Genomic DNA, 20,590 nt, shown 5'->3' with positions numbered 1-20,590 from the left:
CTGAGCAGTAATCCTGCGGCTAGCCATTATACTTACTAAGATAGAAGACTGCACAAACAAGTCAACAACAACCAACAATGTGCAAACCAAGTAAGTAAAGACATGTGTACCTTTATCACAAAGATCAATGTACTCAAAAACTATACAATTCAATTACAAGAGACAGCTGCACTCACCAGAAACCAACTCTGCAGTGACACAGCAAAAACCAACGATATCCAACTAGAAAGAAGAAAAAAAAACAAATTACTCACAAGACAACAAAATACACATCGAGCACCAATGCAAAAAGTTTTTGACACTCAAAAACCAAACATACTGCTATTATTACACCATTTGCAAAAAAAAAAACAGGGAGAGAAATCAAACACATTTACATTGTACAAAAAAAAGTCTCTTACCAAACTAATCAAACAGCAGAACAAAACGGCAAACTGAAAAGAGCAAAAGCCTTCACCTAGAACAAAAAAGTAAAAAAAAAAACATTACAATTGCAATTCACAAAAAATATAACAAACATTATAACATGCTATGTCACTACCCAAATGGTCAATCGGGTTGTGTGCCAGGTGGGGCTACTCAGTCCCGGGGCGGGTGAGCCAAATGCATATTATAAAAAATTGCACCCTGGAAGTGAGGGGTCTAGTGGGCTTTTCTGCCCCCCCCTGGGAGCAGAAACGGCAAAAAAATTAAACCGATCTGCCCCCAGAGGGGGCAGAAAAGTCTTCCAAAAAAATTGGGGGCCCAGGAAGCGACCCTTGCCCAAGGGGTCGCTTCCTACAATAACAAACAGATCCCTGGTGTCTAGTGGGTTTTTCTGCCCCCCCCCCCCCCCCCCCCTGGGAGCGGAAACGGCAAAAAAATTAAACCGATCTGCCCCCAGAGGGGGCAGAAAAGTCTTCAAATGAATTGGGGGGGCCAGGAAGCGACCCTTGCCCAAGGGGTCGCTTCCTACAATGATAATTAGATCCCTGGTGTCCAGTGGGCTTTTCTGCCCCCCCCCCTGGGAGCAGAAACGGAGAAAAAATAAACCGATCTGCCCCCAGAGGGGGCAGAAAAGACTTCCAATTATTATGGGGGCAAAGGAAGCGACCCTTGCCCAAGGGGTTGCTCCACAAATACGGAAACACACATCCCTGGTGTCTAGTGGGGCATCCCTGCTCCACGATCGCGACGCTGTGCGCGATCGTGGAGCAGGAATGCCCTGTATTGAGACATCAGGGGAGAGGAAATACTCTTTCCTCTCCCCCGATGCCTCAATACTTTGAATATCCCCCCCGCGGCCCCACCGGAGCACAAAACTCACCGTCTCCTCCCTGGGACGCCTGGAAACAAATGGCTTCCAGGCATCCCAGCGCTTCCTGATGACGCCGGCGCGCGCTGTGCGCGCTGACGTCATGGGGAAGCGTGGGGGGGCTCGGGGGTGGCAGCGGAAGATCTTCCGCTGCCACCCCCCTCTGTGGGGGCACGATCGATGCCCCAGGGGAGGAGCGCCAGCGCCTTCCCCGGGGGCTGTGCTCATGACGGAGCGGTTCCGTCATGAGCACAGCCCAACCGATGCTCATGACGGAACCGTTCCGTCATGAGCATCGAAGGGGTTAAACACTAATATCAACAACCTATAGGCACTGCTTTACCTATGCAGCATAACAATGTATACAATTTATACTGCTAAACTGTCTGTAAAAAAAATTCACCATTGCCAATTGTGTGCCTCCAAAGCACAATTTTTTGTAAAATGCGCAACTATCCGTGATGTTACATTGTAGTTACTTGGGCCACTACTACTGCCCCCTATCTCCCCCTTTACAGTGCTATAAGCCGTCCGGTCTCTACGTACGCAAACACAGCATTTAGCATCACTTACTGCGCTCAGCAGAGAGGCCAAAGAGTAAACAAGCAATTAGTCAGAACCCCTTTACAGTCCACATCATTTCATACGCTCAGCAAGCAGGTCAAACGTTTACAGTTTTCACAGTAAGCACGTGATGTTTATTACGTGGGAAACATTTTAGCTGCTGCCAATTGTGTGCCTGACCGGTATTACGCCCTATTATGTTTCAGACTGAGTATGTATTTTGCAATGTGCCGTATGTACCAATATGCCACTTTTGGAACTTTACATTCGCAAACAATAACTAAATCACCTGGCTAATATTTATTAGGTGAGGCAGGCTAAATGTTAAAACCATCCTCACACTCTTCCTCCCCTTTCTCTACCTCTGTTTTATCTCCCCATTCAACCATCCACCAATCTATCTATCCACCCATCTCCCACCCACTTACCCAACAATCCCATCCATCCATCCATCCATCCAGCCAGCTAGCCAGTGACCCATCCACCCAACCATCCGCCTATTCAGCCATCCATGCGTTAACCCATAATCTCTCTCTCACCCTTTCTCTCTCTTCGTCTCTCTTTCTCTCACACACTCTTATTCTAATTCTATATCCTATATCTCCTTCTCTAGCTCTCTATTTTTCTGAAGCCCTCTTTGTGTTAGGTGCAGTAAACGTTAGGGAGCGCATTTATTTCTCAAACGAACAAACACACTGGTTTCCACAGGGTGCATATAGTTAGAAGTAATTACACTTTTTGTCCACTTAACCGCACAACACTTTGTATAATTTCATAGTTTTTTTTTCTTCCGTCCTATTTTAACGTTTTGAAAGTGCAACTGTTAGAGCGGGAACGGAAAGGGAACTTTAAAACAACATTCTGGTCTCAGTTTGAAACTTCCCACCTTGTTGTTTCCATCAATATGTACAAGTTGATGAAAGCCGCATATACAGCTCCTACCAGTGATCACTATCTTAACCAGGAGGCAACGTTTCTCTGTATTGTACCACTGCAGACTCCACATCAAACACATCTACAAACTATTCAAAGTTTCACACCACTCCAGACTTCTTGGCGCATCATTCGGTCTTCTTCCGAAACCAAGGTGTGAACGCTTTTCAAACACATTCAGCTGAAACGGTGCCACGGCAACACTGATAACTATCTTAATTAGGAGGCTAACTTTCAGTTTATTGTAGGATTGCTGTTTCCTTTCACAGCAGATTCCTAAACAATTTAAAGCTGTTAGGCCACTCCAGACTTAGTGGCACACTGGTTTTTTTTTTTATCCTTTCTTTTTTTCTAAAACCACGTCTAAAGTTTATTCAATGCCTTTGCTAGCTTTCGTTTTACATTTTGCTTACAGAAACATTTACATGTAAAAATGCAAGTGCAGAATGCTTTACTCACTATTTTGCTCGCATAGTAAACATGAACTCACCATAACAAGCATTTGCAATGCAATAGGTCTCGCAGTTGTTAAGAGTTTGAGCTATTGGCACTGTAAATGGCAATGCCTTTTATTTATGTGTGGGTTTTTAAAACCTAAATAAAAGGCATTGTCATTTACAATGCCAATAGCTCAAACTCGTATAAATGCGAGACCTATTGCATTGCAAATGCTTGTTTACAATAGAATCTTTTCTGTATTATTTCACATCTAGTGTCCCTACCTTACTGCAGCACAAACTATTGACCCATTTATTATTGAATCTCTGTGTGTGATTCAATGATTACTGTTGTAGTTGATGCTAGCAGCAACCATTCCCTGAGGGCTGCTTTACACTCACCCCACACGAGTCGAGCGCTCGTGCCCACTTCCACTATCTATCTGTGTCTGTGTGTTCATTATGTATACATGATACTGCCCCTGGGCTGTACCACATTACATTGTGCTGTGCACAGCGTATGCAACCATGTTACCTCTGGCAGTTCTGTTATGTAGCTTTTAGATGCATGGCTATCACAGGTGGAAGGCTGCTTTACAGAGCATGAATATTGATGAAGATGATGGTTGCATGTTGTGTGTACTGTCAGATACATGTGTACATAGCAAAAACTTATCAAAAAAGCTCTGTAAGCAGAAGAGGAGTTTCTCATCAAACGCTGTAGAGAGAATGGCGAAAATGGGTGGGGTTCTCCAACTGTTACAATGGGAAATGTTATGAACAAATCAAATGCTTTTCTTTAAGGTCAAATGGCAATCGCGCAGCGAGTGCACAAGGAGGCCGCACCCGACGCGATTTTGAGAAAATATTACCATAATATGATATTATTACAGTTAGAAATATATAAATGTTTAAAATATTTTAGATTATCGCTTGTTCTCGTATACACTTTAAACTTAGATATAGTTTTGAGACAAAAAAAATGAGAATTGCTTTCCCGGCGCGACATCATATGTCTATGACGTAACACAGGGGCTGGCAGCGTGCACTCGTCGCATACGCAACGCGCAGCGGGCATGACCCCATATGTACATGACGTACCCGTCGCATACCAAAGTAGCAGCTGGCGCGACCACATACGTATATGAAGTTATGAGTGATGCGGTGCCACGAACCCATCGGATACGAAATGCACATCCTTTACGAGTTTAGTAATTTGGCGGATAGGATTGGCGTGCTGATGGAGCTTGGTACACTACTGGTACGGGACTTCAGTTTTCTCAACAAAAACGATATACATACTTTTTTTTGAAGATATAAAACATTACATATTTTTAAATTAAAAACAAAAAAGGATAATAGAGTTCCAAAATATTACAAAAAAAATAGAAAAAATATTGGGTTTATGAATATTAAAATATGAAATTAACATTTAAAAAACCTTCGAAATTCTCTGAAAAAACCATAGGTTTTACAGACGTTATAGTGGGGAATTAGCATTTAAAAAACCTTTAAAATTCACTGAAAAAAAACATAGGTTTTACGGACGTTATAGTTAGGAATTAGCATTTAAAAAAACTTTGAAATTCACTGAAAAAAACATAGGTTTCAGGGACATTATAGTTAGTTGGACATTTGACTCATATAAAACCAGAGAAATTTGCCCGTTCTAGTTACTTGAGCTAACTATAACTCGCGTGCCCGCAATGCACTGGTGATGACGTCACATACTACATCACTCATGACATGGTCAGTGACATCACTGATGACATCTCAAATGACATCACTGATGACATCATCCACCTGATAATCTGATGCACATACTGATGGCCTGATATAATATTTGATACACGCACTCTAAAATACAGACTACTATTTTTGAAACCATACACACAACTGCCAGATATTACATACCACCCACTATTTCCTAGGTCTACACTCACATCCACTCACTTAAACTCATCAATACTGTGCTACAATATGCACTCATACACCTATACATACAGTCACAGTCCGCCACTCATCCATAGTTACTCACACATCTGGTCAGTCATGCAAAGAATCAATCACATACCCATTTACTCATGTATACAGTTATATACACCAACTGCGTTATTTATATACACACACACACCACATCACTTATTTATGCAGATACTAACACATACTTACTGTCTTATACAATCACTGATACAAGCAGACACTTTTATACACCCACTCCTTCAAATAACTTACTCGCACGTATAGTCATTTTATGTACTCCAACACTCGCATATACTGCCTTGAAACATATGTAGTTACTCACGCATATACCAGTGAGACATTCATTCACTCACCAACACACCCATACACACACACACACACGCACACACACACACACACTTACCCATATAGCCCTTCCCAGATGTACTTTTGAATCCATACAACCAGTGACTCACCCACTCAGACATGTATGCACAGTCATACACCCCCCCCCCCCCCACCCATCCACACAGACACTCAGGCACTCATACAGATACTCAGACAACAAATCAATAACCCATATAGACACTCATGTAGCTACTCGCCAACCCATTCAGCTGCTTATACACCAACTGAGACACTAATACAGACTTTCACACAGTTTAGTCACTAACCCATACATTCAGTAACACATGTTCAATCACTCAGTTATACAGTCAGGCACAGACCTACTAAATAATCCATTCAGGGACTTGTAAATTCACTCTTTCTTCAATACACCTTGGCATAGATATATATGAAAAATATTTAAACTTTACAGAAACACACATTCACTGGATGATGTCATTTGAGATGTCATCAGTGATGTCACTGACCATGTAATGAGTTATGTAATATGTGACGTCATCACCAGTGCATTGCGGGCGCGCAAGGTATAGTTAGCTCAGCTAAGTATAACGGGCAAATTTCTCTGGTTTTATATGAGTCAAATGTCCAACTAACTAGAACGTCCCTGAAACCTATTGTTTTTTTCAGTGAATTTCAAAGGTTTTTTAAATGCTGATTCCTAACTATAAAGTCGGTAAAACCTATGGTTTTTTCAGTGTGTGTGTATATATATATATATATATATATATATATATATATATATATATATATATATATATGTTCGAGTCATATGAGCTGTAGATCACACACTTATGCATAGATCACAATCTGGTGTTGGGCCCGGATGTTTGCACTTTGTTGTTGTCCTGGAAAGTCTTTGGAAGTCACAGGATAGGTGGCTCCTCCTTTGGACAATAGTGCGCATGGGCATCGACTCCATCGTTAGATTGTTCGGATGCGTTTATCGCGCTCCAGTTCGGTCCCACTACCGATCCAACTTTTGACACGCAATCCTTCACCCTTTTCTCCGGTATTCCGATCGCGTTCCCTACTCGACGCGCATCTCTACATCGAAGAAAACTATCCAAGAGCGTCGAGCTCGAAGAAGCATGGCTCGATCGTCGACATCCATTCCCGACGACATCTTCCAGGAGGGTGTCGATGTACCAGAGCAGGAGCGGGTCAAAGAATGCCTCGTCAGTGCCTCCGAAGGCAACAACTCCGACATCGAAGATATCACCCCAGGGCAGCGGGTCGTAAGTAGTGACGTTGACCCCGACCCCCTTCCCCCACCCCCAAAAAAGGCTTTGGTAACACCTTCACGCCTAGGTGCACACCAGGATAAGACTTCCCATGTCCCCCCTTCGGGCCCGACAGAGAAGTCATCACATAAGCCTTCAGGCCACTCGGGATCAAGTCAGCCTGCCTTCGGTGCCGAAACCCAATCCCCGTCACCCAAAAAGAAACTGTCGTCCCCCTCCGTGCTGACCACTGGCTCCGCATCAACGCACTCTTCACCGAAACCTACTGGTACCGACCTCTTGACTCCGAAAAAGACATTGGAACCGAGCAAAAAGCCACTTCCAAAGAGTACAGGCTCTCAACCTACGGAACCGAAAAACACTCGGACGGAAAAAACAACCGGTTCCACAGGCTCCTTCAGAAATTTAGAAATCTCACGATGCCAAGCCTAAACAACCTAAATCTGCTCCAGATTCGGCACCACGCAAACCTTCGGAACTGAAAAAATCTGCACCAAAAGACCAACCTCCACAAGAAGAGCTTTTTCGCCTGGATCCAACGCAAAAAACTCTTCTTTAAAGACCCCAAAACAGGTCAACTAATTCTCAGCTCCAAGAAGAGAACAATGGACATGCCTGTACCGGCTCCATCTCCACCAAAGTACCTTCTCCACCTCCTCCTCCTCCCCCCCTCCACACCACTCCTCTACTCCATCTCCACTCCCCTCACCATCTCCTCCACCTCAGGACAATGATGACACTTCTGGGGACGGTGCAGACAATGAACCATTAGGGGATCCTAGTCAGCCTTACACCCCATGCGAACCATGGGACAATTATGGCACACCAGATATCCCTGATGTACCACAAGACGACATTTATCCAACTAGACCCTCTCCCCCAGAGGATACTGTGGGGTTCAACCAGCTCGTTCACAGAGCTGCACAATACCATGGGGTAGCTCCTAGATACAGAACCTGTGGAGGAGAACTTTCTAATGGACACATTTGATACATCACAAAGGTCCACTACTGTTCTCCCTATGTTAAAAGGGGTAATTAAACATGCACCTGAGGTGTTCAAAGATCCTGTTAGGGCTAGGGTTATTAACCCCAGAATAGAGAAGAAATCTAAATCTGCCCCAGCAGACCCTGTTTACATCAAGGGACAAATACCATTGGATACCTTAGTGGTGTCCAACGCCAGAAAGCGGGCCAACTCACAAACATCAGGCGATGCTCCCCCTCCTGAAAAGGAGTAAAAACTCCTGGACGCTTCTGGATAACGAACAGCGTCACAGGCAGCCAACATATGGCATATTGCCAACACACAAGCTTTGCTGGCTAGATAAGATAGGGCACACTACGTTGAGTTGGAAACCCTATTACAACACCTCCCAGACAAATACAAGGCAAAAGCCAACCACCTCATACAAGAGGGTAAACTTTTAACAAACACCTCCATTCGTTGCGCTCTAGATGTCGCAGGCACCGCCTCCCGAACCATCAATACAAGTGTCCTCTTACGTAGACATTCATGGCTACGCATTTCAGGGTTTAAACCAGAAGTTCAAAATATCATACTTTACAAACCTTTTGATCAAGAACGTCTGTTTGGCCCTGCCGTGGATTAATCTCTAGAAAATATGAAAAAAGACACCGACACGGCTAAATCAATGGGAGCCTTGCAGTCGCAAGCTCCCAGACATTCATTTTGTCGCTCCTCTTATAGGGGCACCTCCAGAGGATACTTCTCTGACAACCCCTCCACGTCATACAAAAGTCCCACCCAAACAACCTTTACCAGGGGTTATCATAGAGGAGGCTACAGAGGCAATAATAACAAAGGCAGAGGCAAAACTAACAATACGCGCTCCGCCTCCACCCCCACCCAGTGACTTCCCTGCACTCCCCCCAGAACATTCCACGCCAGTCGGGGGAAGACTGCTACAATTCCTACCTGTCTGGAACAACATCACTACCGACAGGTAAGTGAGACAAATTATTCAAACCGGTTACTGTCTAGAACTCACCTCTACTCCCCCAAACATACCACCCAGACAGCGCCCAATGTCAACAGAACATTTATCGCTGCTAAAGCAAGAAGTGCTTTCTCTCCTACAAAAACATGCAATAGATCCGGTTCCCCTGCATCAGCAAAACACAGGAGTTTACCTGTACTTCCTCATTCCAAAGAAGGACGGAACCCTGAGACCCACCCTGGACCTCAGACCCCTAAACCTTCACATACAATCGGACCATTTTCACATGGTCACGCTTCAACAGGTACTTCCTCTGCTCTCACAAGGCGATTTCCTTGCCACCCTAGCTCTCAAGGACGCCTACTTCCATATTCCCATTCACCCCGCTCACAAGAAATATCTCAGATTTGTAGTGGACGGTTAGCATTACCAATTCAGGGTTCTTTCATTCGGAGTCACCACAGCACCTAGAGTCCTCACAAAATGACTAGCAGTAGTTGCAGCTCACCACAAAGACATCAAATTCACGTCTTCCCGTAATTAGACGACTGGCTCATAAAAGCCAAGTCATACAACCAGTGTGTAAATCGCACACACGCCACAATCCAACTACTACTCGACTTAGGATTCACCATAGACCTCACAAAGTCTCACCTACAACCGTCCCACATTCACCAGTATCTCGGTGCCACAATAAACACCTCAAAAGGCCTTGCATATCCCAGTCCACCCAGGAAAGCAAGCATGCAAAGTCTCATTACAAAATTCCAACCACAACACTCGCTTCCAGCTCGAGTGTTAATGCAGCTCATAGGGATGATGGCCTCTTGCATATTCATAGTAAGTACCTCATGCCAGACTCCACATGCGTCCCCTACAGGAATGCTTAGCACGTCGATGGAACCAGGCTCCTGGTCAGCTGACAGATCTAGTGTTGGTAGACGGCTGCACGCATCGCTCTCTGCCGTGGTGGAAAACACACAACCTTTCCAGAGGGCGACCGTTCATAGAGCCGGTTCCACAGATTTTACTAACAGCAGACTCATCGCTCACTGGCTGGGGAGCTCATCTATTACGCCATACCATGCAAGGCAAATTGACACCTCAGCAAAAAGTACTCCACATCAATCACCTGGAGTTACTAGAAATATTCCTGGCATTAAAATCATTCCAGAAACATATAACAGGCAAAGCTGTCCTAGTCCACAGCGACAATATGACAGCAATGTACTATATACAAAAACAAGGCGGGACACACTCCCGACAGCTCTCTCAATTAGCACAGAGCATATGGAGGTGGGCTATTCCTCAAAACATTTTTCTCCTAGCTCAACACGTTCCAGGAGTCCAAAACAGCATAGCGGATCTGTTAAGTCGTCAAACATAACAGATTCACAAGTGGGAACCTCATCCACAAGTTCTTCAACCGTATTTCCAAATGTGGGGACAGCCAGAGATGGATCTCTTCGCCACACATTTCAACACAAAATGCCCAAGCTTCGCCGCCATATATCCACACCCATTGTCCAAAGGCAATGCGATATGGATGAATTGGTCAGGCAGATTTGCCTACGCTTTTCTGCCTCTCCCACTCATTCCATTGGTGGTGCGAAAACTACAGCAACACTCACCAACACTCATCCTAGTTGCTCCAACATGGGCCAGACAACCATGGTACACAACACTGCTGGAACTATCAGTAGTCCCACACCACAAACTACACATCTCTCCACGCCTCTTAACACAGAACCGTGGAGAGATCAGACACCCGGACCCAGCACAGCTCAACCTAGTGATCTGGCTCCTGAAGTGTTAGAATTTGGTTACCTTAACCTACCCCCTGACTGCATGAATGTTATCAAAGAAACTAGACGCCTCACCACTAGAGCCTGCTATGCAGCCAAGTTGGAAAGATTTGTAATATACTGTAATAACAACAACATCAATCCTTTAGATGTGTCTATTCAACACATCATATGTTACCTACTACATCTTCAAAGGTGTATTCTAGCATACACATCTATTAGACTACACCTCGCTGCCATAGCAGCTTACTTACAAAATAGACAACACTTGTCATTATTCAGGGTCCCAGCCATTAAAGCATTTATGGAAGGTTTTAAAAGAATCATTCCTCCTAGGGTACCACCCTCACCAGTGTGGAATTTAAACATTGTCCTCACAAGGCTAATGGGCCCTCCATTCTAACCTCTGCAAAAATGCGAACTACAATTTCTTACATGGAAAGTCGCTTTCCTTGTAGCAATTACTTCTCTTGGGAGAGTCAGCGAGCTACAAGCTCTAACTATTCAAGAACCATTTTTACAACTCCATCATAAAGTGGTTCTCAGGACAAATCCCAAATTCCTTCCTAAAGTTATTTCTCCTTTTCATCTCAATCAGTCTGTTGAGTTGCTAGTATTCTCGCAACCACGAAGAGTCGCAGAAAGAGCTCTTCATACTCTAGATGTAAAAAGAGCACTCCTTTATTGTATTGGCAGGACAAAACCTTTTCGCAAAAAAAAAAAGCTCTTTGTATCCTTCTCACCACCATATAAAGGCAATCCCATACAAAATCCGGGATCGGTGGATTGTCAAATGTATACAAATTTGCTGTCACAAAGCAAAACGTACACTATCTATTTCCCCTAAAGCCCACTCTACCCGAAAGATAGGGGCTTCAATTGCATTTTTAGGGAACATTCCCTTGGATGATATCTGCAGAGCAGCTACATGGTCTACACCGCACACATTCACAAAACACTATTGTGTAGATGTGCAGGCAAAACAACAAGCTAGTGTGGGCCAAGCTGTACTTAAAACACTATTTCAAACTCCTGCAACAGACACTGGTAATTGCCGCTAAGGAGGAGTACTGCTAAGCAATCTATACAGAACTGTGTGATCTACAGCTCATATGCCACGAACGGAAAATGCTACTTACCAGTATGCATCTGTTCTTGGCATGTCGAGCTGTAGATCCACACACGCCCACCCACCTCCCCGGCTACCTTTATTTGGTCCAGAATTATCTTATTTAGATACAACATACATGGACATCTTTTCTGTTTCTTACAAAACTCCATCATTTCCCTTCTTGGCGAAAAAACAATCTAACGATGGAGTCGATGACCATGCGCACTATTGTCCAAAGGATGAGCCACCTATCCCGTGACTTCCAAAGACTTTCCAGGACAACAACAAAGTGCAAACATCCGGGCCCAACACCAGATGGCTATCTATGCAGAAGTGTGTGGATCTACAGCTCTACATGCCAAGAACAGATGCATACTGGGAAGTAGCATATTATATATATATATATATATATATATATATCTCCAATCGCAAAGGTTTCCCCAAAAGAAAGAACCCGCTCAGGTAGATAATGTTGCTTCATTTATTATGCAGGACTGCAGCATGGACAGAAAACATTGCACACAAACCGTTTCTTTGGCCGACCGGTTTTGGGCTCCTGCCCTTTGTCAAAGGCTTAATTCTCAAAAACTGCAGAGCCACTCGCGCACTCATTTGAACCAAGTAACCTCCACAGGAGGCGTAGCCCCTCTCACAGCTTTCTGGAACTTGCAGTGCATGACCGTATTCAAGCAGCAGTTTTTACATAAGAGTTTTTTTTAAATACCACAAAGGGTTGTTGTGTCACATTACCAATGTCCAGCTGCTGTCTCATAGTCTTCATATCAACACCTGTACCTTAACGATCACCATTTGGCATCACAGGGTCTGCTGTTCCGCAGCGGGGTTACTTCACGGCTAGGCATAGCCATTAAAATCCAACGGCCTTTGACGAAGGGCAGGAGCCTGAAACCAGATTACACACAGCACCACATCTGGGCTTACTGCAGGCAAGCTCAGTCCCTGCAGAGCAGCCCCCTGTGGGTGTCCATCTGCATTGCATTCATCATCAAGGGGACAAGCCCTTCCAATTTTACTGTATTCATCCTACAGAACTGGATAGGACTGACCAAAAGAACATCTCTTGCAGACAAACCATACCATACCGCTCCACCTATGATTGCTGTCCCAAAGTCCTGTCATAAAGGCAGATGCAGGTGGGAGCTTTGTGTGGATGCGGCATATGCCATTTCAGCTCAGCCCTTTTACCGTTAGCTGGCAGCCACGTCTGATTCTCCTGATGTGTCCAGAGCTGGCCTTTAGCTGAGCTGCTCCTCCAACACAGCCGAATGAGTGCAGTTTCTCTCAACAGGCTCGTTCTTAGGTTGATGCGCCGACCAGACAGCACAGCTGTTTGCGAGAAGAATTCTTGGGGACATTCTGAAAGCTTTCCTGGGAATGCATTCCGCCCATTTCCTACCATTGGCTTTGTGGTTTGCAACTCACATTTGCTTTCTTTCTATTTGCTTGATGTTTTTGTTTAAGGCTGTCCTGCATGCCATTGTCCCCTCAGTAGAGCATAACCTGTTTACTGTGTTATTCATGAATGCTCGCTTTCTGTAAGTAGGCCTTATAGTTTTCTTCTCGTCACATTTGCTGTGCATTGAAAGACTGTGGTCAGATGTCGGGCTCGGTCTTGCATGGGACCTTGTTGTTTACTTTTCTTTCTTTGACTTCAAAGTGAGAGTATTTATATGACCATCTGGGGATGTGAATGGAATGGCTTTTTTTCCAGCACACAACAAAATCTCAATGTTTATAAATAAACCTGTGCAAATATTTCAGAATATATCCGAATTGGGGAAAAACAAATGAAGCACACTTTTCTTTGTACTTTTGAAGTGTGGTGAAACAAATATTTTAATACGATCAAAACAAATCAATATACAAGCTGTTTCCATTTCAACACCTTATCGGTTGAGCGCAGTATAATGTCATCCGTAAAACTGTATGTCCATGGAAATGTAATGGTCATTTCAATTGAAAATGTGTTGTCTGTAATGGCAGTGCGCTACCACACTATGCATACTCCACTTCATGAGACAATACTTCACGCCACTCTACTCCATTCCACTATACTCCACTTCGCTCTATGCCCACTCCGTTCAACTCTACAATATGCCACTCCCCTTTACACCACTCTTACTCTCTACTCCATTACTCTGTACTCCACTCTGTCTCACTCTATTCTACACTGCTGGTCTCCACCACCCTACGCCACTCTGCTGTACCGTACACTACTCTACGACACTACTCCACCATACAGCACTACACCGCTTCACTCTACAATACTCACTCTAACTCTCTACGTAACTTCACTTTGTCATTCCACAACTCACCATGCCACCCTGCGACACTCGACTTTACAACAGTGTCATTCTTAGCCACTCCACTCTATGCAACTGCCTCTACGCCGCTTTACCCCACTCTACGTCACTTCAGTCTGACACACTACTCTTTGTCACCCTACTCTACGACACCCTTCTCCACTCTGCGACACCCTTCTCCACTCTGCGACACCCTTCTCCACTCTGCGACACCCTTCTCCACTCTGCGACACCCTTCTCCACTCTGCGACACCCTTCGCCACTCTGCGACACCCTTCTCCACTCTGCGACACCCTTCTCCACTCTGCGACACCCTTCTCCACTCTGCGACACCCTTCTCCACTCTGCGACACCCTTCTCCGCTCTGCGACACCCTTCTCCGCTCTGCGACACCCTTCTCCGCTCTGCGACACCCTTCTCCGCTCTGCGACACCCTTCTCCGCTCTGCGACACCCTTCTCCACTCTGCGACACCCTTCTCCACTCTGCGACACCCTTCTCCACTCTGCGACACCCTTCTCCACTCTGCGACACCCTTCTCCACTCTGCGACACCCTTCTCCACTCTGCGACACCCTTCTCCACTCTGCGACACCCTTCTCCACTCTGCGACACCCTTCTCCACTCTGCGACACCCTTCTCCACTCTGCGACACCCTTCTCCACTCTGCGACACCCTTCTCCACTCTGCGACACCCTTCTCCACTCTGCGACACCCTTCTCCACTCTGCGACACCCTTCTCCACTCTGCGACACCCTTCTCCACTCTGCGACACCCTTCTCCACTCTGCGACACCCTTCTCCACTCTGCGACACCCTTCTCCACTCTGCGACACCCTTCTCCACTCTGCGACACCCTTCTCCACTCTGCGACACCCTTCTCCACTCTGCGACACCCTTCTCCACTCTGCGACACCCTTCTCCACTCTGCGACACCCTTCTCCACTCTGCGCCCCTCCGCTGCACTCTGCGCCCCTCCGCTGCACTCTGCGCCCCTCCGCTGCACTCTGCGCCCCTCCGCTGCACTCTGCGCCCCTCCGCTGCACTCTGCGCCCCTCCGCTGCACTCTGCGCCCCTCCGCTGCACTCTGCGCCCCTCCGCTGCGCTCCCGGCCCCTCCGCCCCGCTCCCGGCCCCTCCGCCCCGCTCCCGGCCCCTCCGCCCCGCTCCCGGCCCCTCCGCCCCGCTCCCGGCCCCTCCGCCCCGCTCCCGGCCCCTCCGCCCCGCTCCCGGCCCTCCGCCCCGCTCCCGGCCCTCCGCCCCGCTCCCGGCCCCTCCGCCCCGCTCCCGGCCCCTCCGCCCCGCTCCCGGCCTTCCGCCCCGCTCCCGGCCCTCCGCCCCGCTCCCGGCCCCTCCGCCTTTCTCCCCGCCCCTCCACTCCTAGAAGCTCCCCTCCACTCCTAGAAGCTCCCCTCCACTCCTAGAAGCTCCCCTCCACTCCTAGAAGCTCCCCTCCACTCCTAGAAGCTCCCCTCCACTCCTAGAAGCTCCCCTCCACTCCTAGAAGCTCCCCTCCACTCCTAGAAGCTCCCCTCCACTCCTAGAAGCTCCCCTCCACTCCTAGAAGCTCCCCTCCACTCCTAGAAGCTCCCCTCCACTCTTAGAAGCTCCCCTCCTCCACTCTTAGAAGCTCCCCTCCTCCACTCTTAGAAGCTCCCCTCCTCCACTCTTAGAAGCTCCCCTCCTCCACTCTTAGAAGCTCCCCTCCTCCACTCTTAGAAGCTCCCCTCCTCCACTCTTAGAAGCTCCCCTCCTCCACTCTTAGAAGCTCCCCTCCTCCACTCTTAGAAGCTCCCCTCCTCCACTCTTAGAAGCTCCCCTCCTCCACTCTTAGAAGCTCCCCTCCTCCACTCTTAGAAGCTCCCCTCCTCCACTCTTAGAAGCTCCCCTCCTCCACTCTTAGAAGCTCCCCTCCTCCACTCCTAGAAGCTCCCCTCCTCCACTCTTAGAAGCTCCCCTCCTCCACTCCTAGAAGCTCCCCTCCTCCACTCCTAGAAGCTCCCCTCCTCCACTCCACTATCGCACTCCACTCTGTGACACTATCTTTTAGCCATGCTGAACAGCAGCACCACTTGTTTCCTATTATAAAGTGAACCACAGATATTTTTGGAAATAACTTTTATCAAGGCTGACACTGACAGTCCCACACAGAGACCGTCCCATTGAGATGATGCTTACTACCTGGGGAGAAGTTTTGTGGTTGAACGAAGCAATCGGGTTCCCCCAAAGAGCTGTTAAAAACTGTTGCCCAAGATGTCCGTAACTGACTTAGCCTTGGGAATCATCCCCCATTGGCGAAATTGGCTGAAGTATATGCCCCTCATCTGAAGATTGGTAGCCACAGCCCCTGTAGGCCCACACAATACTTTTGGTCCTGTATCTCTGGGGCAAAGATTATCTGATGTGGAATATTCGGACCTGGTGATCCTTGGCCTAAAAACACTAGGCGTTTCAGAATGGCCCAAAATGGAAAGCCACTGGGACACCACTCCTTGGCCACTAGTAGCTTGTGCATTTATCATATCCTTTAAAATCCATGAATTTGCATGCCCATCGTAAAGGATGTCCAAAAGTATGTGGGTAGTACCAGTTCGAACAACAGTCCAGATAAAATTGCAATTATATTGTGTGTTTTTTTTAAAAGGTTATGGCGCGTATATGTTGTAAACACAGTTTGTGATCTTGTACCTGTCGCAAAACAAATAATGCTCAATATTTTTTTTCTTGAATAGATGACTCCCCTCCAGCAGAGCGTGAACCAGGTGAAGTTGTAGATAGCTTGGTTGGCAAGCAAGTGGAGTATGCCAAAGAGGATGGCTCAAAAAGGACTGGCATGGTCATTCATCAAGTTGAAGCCAAACCTTCTGTCTATTTCATCAAGTTTGATGATGATTTCCATATTTACGTCTACGATTTGGTGAAAACATCCTAGATGTGACACATGAACTGCTGCCAAATTTGTGGAACTATGACAAGTGGAAAAAGATTTGTAGACACAAGAAAGAGACTTGATTGCTTTCCAGTTTAATGAAAGCATAAATGTCCCTGCGAACCCACAATCTCTGCCAGGAAATTCTGTACAATTCTGTCACAGTACAAGTCCTTTTGTGTAAAGGAATGCCTCTGACTGAAAGAAGACTGAAGCCGACATCTGGGGAGGAGGAAAGAATCCAACTGCAAAGAGCAGCTGTGAAACACTAACTGCAACATAAACAAAGGAAAAAAAAAACTGAGCAAGCACTAGAGTCCTAAAAGTCTGACAATATTTCATGTTTTATTCTGTTACATTCTTGCCCCCATTATATGAAATTGTACTATCTAAGCCTCTTTCATGCCATGTTTCATTTGCCGGTGGTAATAGTTCATGGAGCCTTCGCGCCTGTGTTTAGCAGTGGGTAATCGGGTCCTGGTAGGATTCAGCTGTGGAGAGTGCTCACAATTAAATATCTCCTGAAGCATTAACACATTAAGTTACTCATCCATATTGCTTCTTTGAAACCATGAATTACGAAAGTGATGCACGTGTTCAATTTCTCGCGTCTGGCGGTCTATACACTGCATGGGTACATTATTAACCCTACCCATCTTTGCTCGCTTCCTGTGTTGTCTAAAATTGCATAAACTGTCCAGATGTTTGTGCGTGCGCAGGAAGTAAGTGCAAGATGCGTCACATATGGCTCCAGTTGCGTCTGTAAAGTCCCTTCAACATATCATTTTAGATGAAGAATTATTACTCTATTGATTTGAATGCAGGTATATATCCATACAACTAAACTGCAAACTAAAATAACGTTTTTTCTTTGTGGTGTACCGACGACCCTGGTGGGGTATTCTGCATATGCGAATCAATGCTATAGAGCTTTGCCTGTCAGTGGAAGATTGTGTCATGAATGTGAGGCGATCAGATGCCCGGACATCTGGAAGATTGTGGATGTAATTAATACCAAGCAGGGGAAGCAGAATTTAAATAATAGCAGGCCAGAGGACCAGAATGTCTTTACAGTTTTAATGTTGAAGAGTAGTTATCAAGAGAGTTGTGAAATTAACCCAGTATGTCAGTATGAAGTCTATGTAAAAAGGTCCATGCAAAGACAAAATTATGTCACGCTGTTACTGCTTCACAGTTTGTTGGCACCTTTTCACACCTCTGTAGGAAGCTGTACCATAATGTTGAGCAGAAGAGGGCTTTGATATCAAGTAATGCAAACTATTTAAATAAACGGTGAGCTAGTAGGCTGTCGTTTTGATGCAGAGATGTTTGAGGCCACCTTGTCTTCTGGTGGTTTTCTGAAAGCTGAAGACTTTGTGGTTTAAATCCCTTTCAACCTTTTTTGCCTGGTTCATATTTTGGCCTTAAGGCTTGTGCCTCATTTTGCTGTTGAATTGTAACTAATACTCACCATATGCATACAGTACCTTAATTGTGTGCCCATTGCTGTTGTTGCCGTATGTCTAGAATTTCATCGCGAGTAACTAGTGGCAGGCTCGGGTCTTTCATTTAATGGCTTCTCAATGCAGTCTTCATCGCAGTAAGTACCCAAATCGTAATTGTTACTTGTGTTTTGAACAAAGTAAGCAGATTTGCAACAGTGTTTTTCTCATCCTGCAGATCTATATAGTGTACCAATTGACTCTTTGCGAGTCCTGCATGTAAATCTCAAAGCTGAGCCTGGCTCCATGAGCCCACATCAACATTTATGGCACAAGTATGAGTGGGTGTACTAAAGAGACGATATGTTCTTGACACAATACAGTAATTGTGGGTTACACCTCTGAGGGAAAACCCTGTCTTTCTTTTCTCATGGAACCCAGTAAAACTTCACTATCAATGGACGTCCATATTGTATCATTCTTTTGAGTCAATTACGCAGCGTGCACAGTGTTGTGATGCCGCCATGCATACATCTTCCTTGCAGCTCAGGTGGGAGACACTTACTGGCTTGGCCCTGCAAGACTGCGCGCAGCATGCCCAAAGTGCCCCAAGTCAGTTATTTGCTTTTTAAAAAATGTTTTTTTTTTTTTTTTTTAAAGCAAACGTATACGTTTTGGAGTCTTAAACTTCTTCGTACTAAACGTCCCTACATGTTGGGCTTTTGCTTTAGGCTCATATTTCAGATCTGCATGCAGTTTGCGTTACTCTCGAAACTAAACGTTGTTTCTCTATTCTAGAGGGGTCAACATCGGCTTTCCAAAATTATCATGGGACTTGTGATTGCACAAGCTACAGATCGATTTGTAACATGTATGGCCTTTCTCATTTACCTGCTGTAGTAATAATGTACTTTGTGCGTGTGTATGTGTGAAGTCAGGCTGCCATGTAAAACCTTAAAATACAAGAAAGAATCTTAAATGCAGACCATCCTTTTTTGCATGCTTAAAGTATAGACCGTTCAATGTATCAAAGTAAAGTTGCATGTTAGCCGTTTATTTTGTAACTCTGCTTATTGTGCTGTTCCAGTGGATGTTATTAGGTTTACATGCACTGGTGAGGTGAGCATAGTGCCAACGGACGGTAATATTCCAGTTGTATGTCCACATACAGCATTTGAAGGGACCATGTGCTTTTAAAGAAAAAAAGAATAAAACCTCGCATCTCACACTTCGAAAAAATGTTTGTTTCTTGTTTTGAGTGCCAAACCCTTTAAACATTTGCTTTGCAATCTGGTTGCCCCCTGTTAGTTATGAAATGCACTATATGCTCTTAGAGCATTGTCTTAAATCAAGTGATTCACAAATTTTGTCAAAACACAAACCACTGTAATTTCAAAACCATTACTATGCTATATACATGGTAGTTTGTGGTTCCTTACAAATGCTGTGCTTTTTTTGTATTTACATCATTGGTGCAATCTGGATGGATCTTGGTATGCGTATAGTTCAAAAACCTTCGTGTTCACGTTCTAAAATTAGGCAGTTGACCATCTTTAGCATTTGGTTTCCTTTATATTATTTGAGCTATGTAGACCGTTATCTGTTCTCTGCATTTAGAAGTATAAACAATTTCATTCAATCTGTTAATTATGTAAGTAATTTTTATAATTATGATGTAACTCTATCCCTAAAACATTGAAAATAAACCCTTTATGTGCAATGTATGCCGCTAAGGTTTGTTCTCGTGAATATAATGTGAAGCAGAGTTGTTTCACTTATATCATCATCAGTAATAATTCTTCAGCAGTGGGGTTTCTTAGATTGTTGTATTTGTTTGAACAGTTGTTGCCGTGTGAAGTAAGAATCATGGAATTTTCAGTTGTCATGGAATTTTCAGTTGCTGTTTATGATCAAAATCTCAAACTGTCCTTAATGAAGTAATGATTGTTACAGCATTAAGCTATGCCCCCGATATGCCATATATCTACCATATTCGGTTTTTTATAATACAGGGTCACAACAAATGTTTGTTTGTATTGTCTTTTGCTCTTCGTGTTTTTGTGATACCGAGGAAATGCATTGCAGTTTTGTCTTTTGTTTGTAATTTCAAATGCTGCCATTAACCCTGCTATATAGTTGTGGGTTAGGAAAATTGTTTGTTGGCTTTGTTAGGAAACTTACTTA

General features: G+C 45.1%; 1 protein-coding gene across 5 annotated transcripts in view; it reads left to right on the top strand.

The window, feature by feature from the left end:
* The window catches only part of SPIN1 (spindlin 1), a 268,258-nt gene extending 248,128 nt beyond the window's left edge, over positions 1-20,130 (top strand). For all 5 annotated transcript variants that reach the window (XM_085632828.1, XM_085632825.1, XM_085632827.1 and 2 more), the window contains exon 6: positions 16,768-20,130. In XM_085632828.1, coding sequence (XP_085488954.1) covers positions 16,768-16,967 — 200 coding nt within the window. In that variant the 3' untranslated portion in view covers positions 16,968-20,130. The remainder of the gene's footprint in view (positions 1-16,767) is intronic.
* Positions 20,131-20,590: the final 460 nt, after the last annotated feature.

The sequence above is a fragment of the Triturus cristatus genome, chromosome 2_1, assembly GCF_964204655.1.
Source record: "Triturus cristatus chromosome 2_1, aTriCri1.1, whole genome shotgun sequence".
NCBI lineage: Eukaryota > Metazoa > Chordata > Amphibia > Caudata > Salamandridae > Triturus > Triturus cristatus.
Note: the sequence above shows the minus strand (reverse complement) of the source record. Positions and strands in the feature narration are given on the sequence as shown.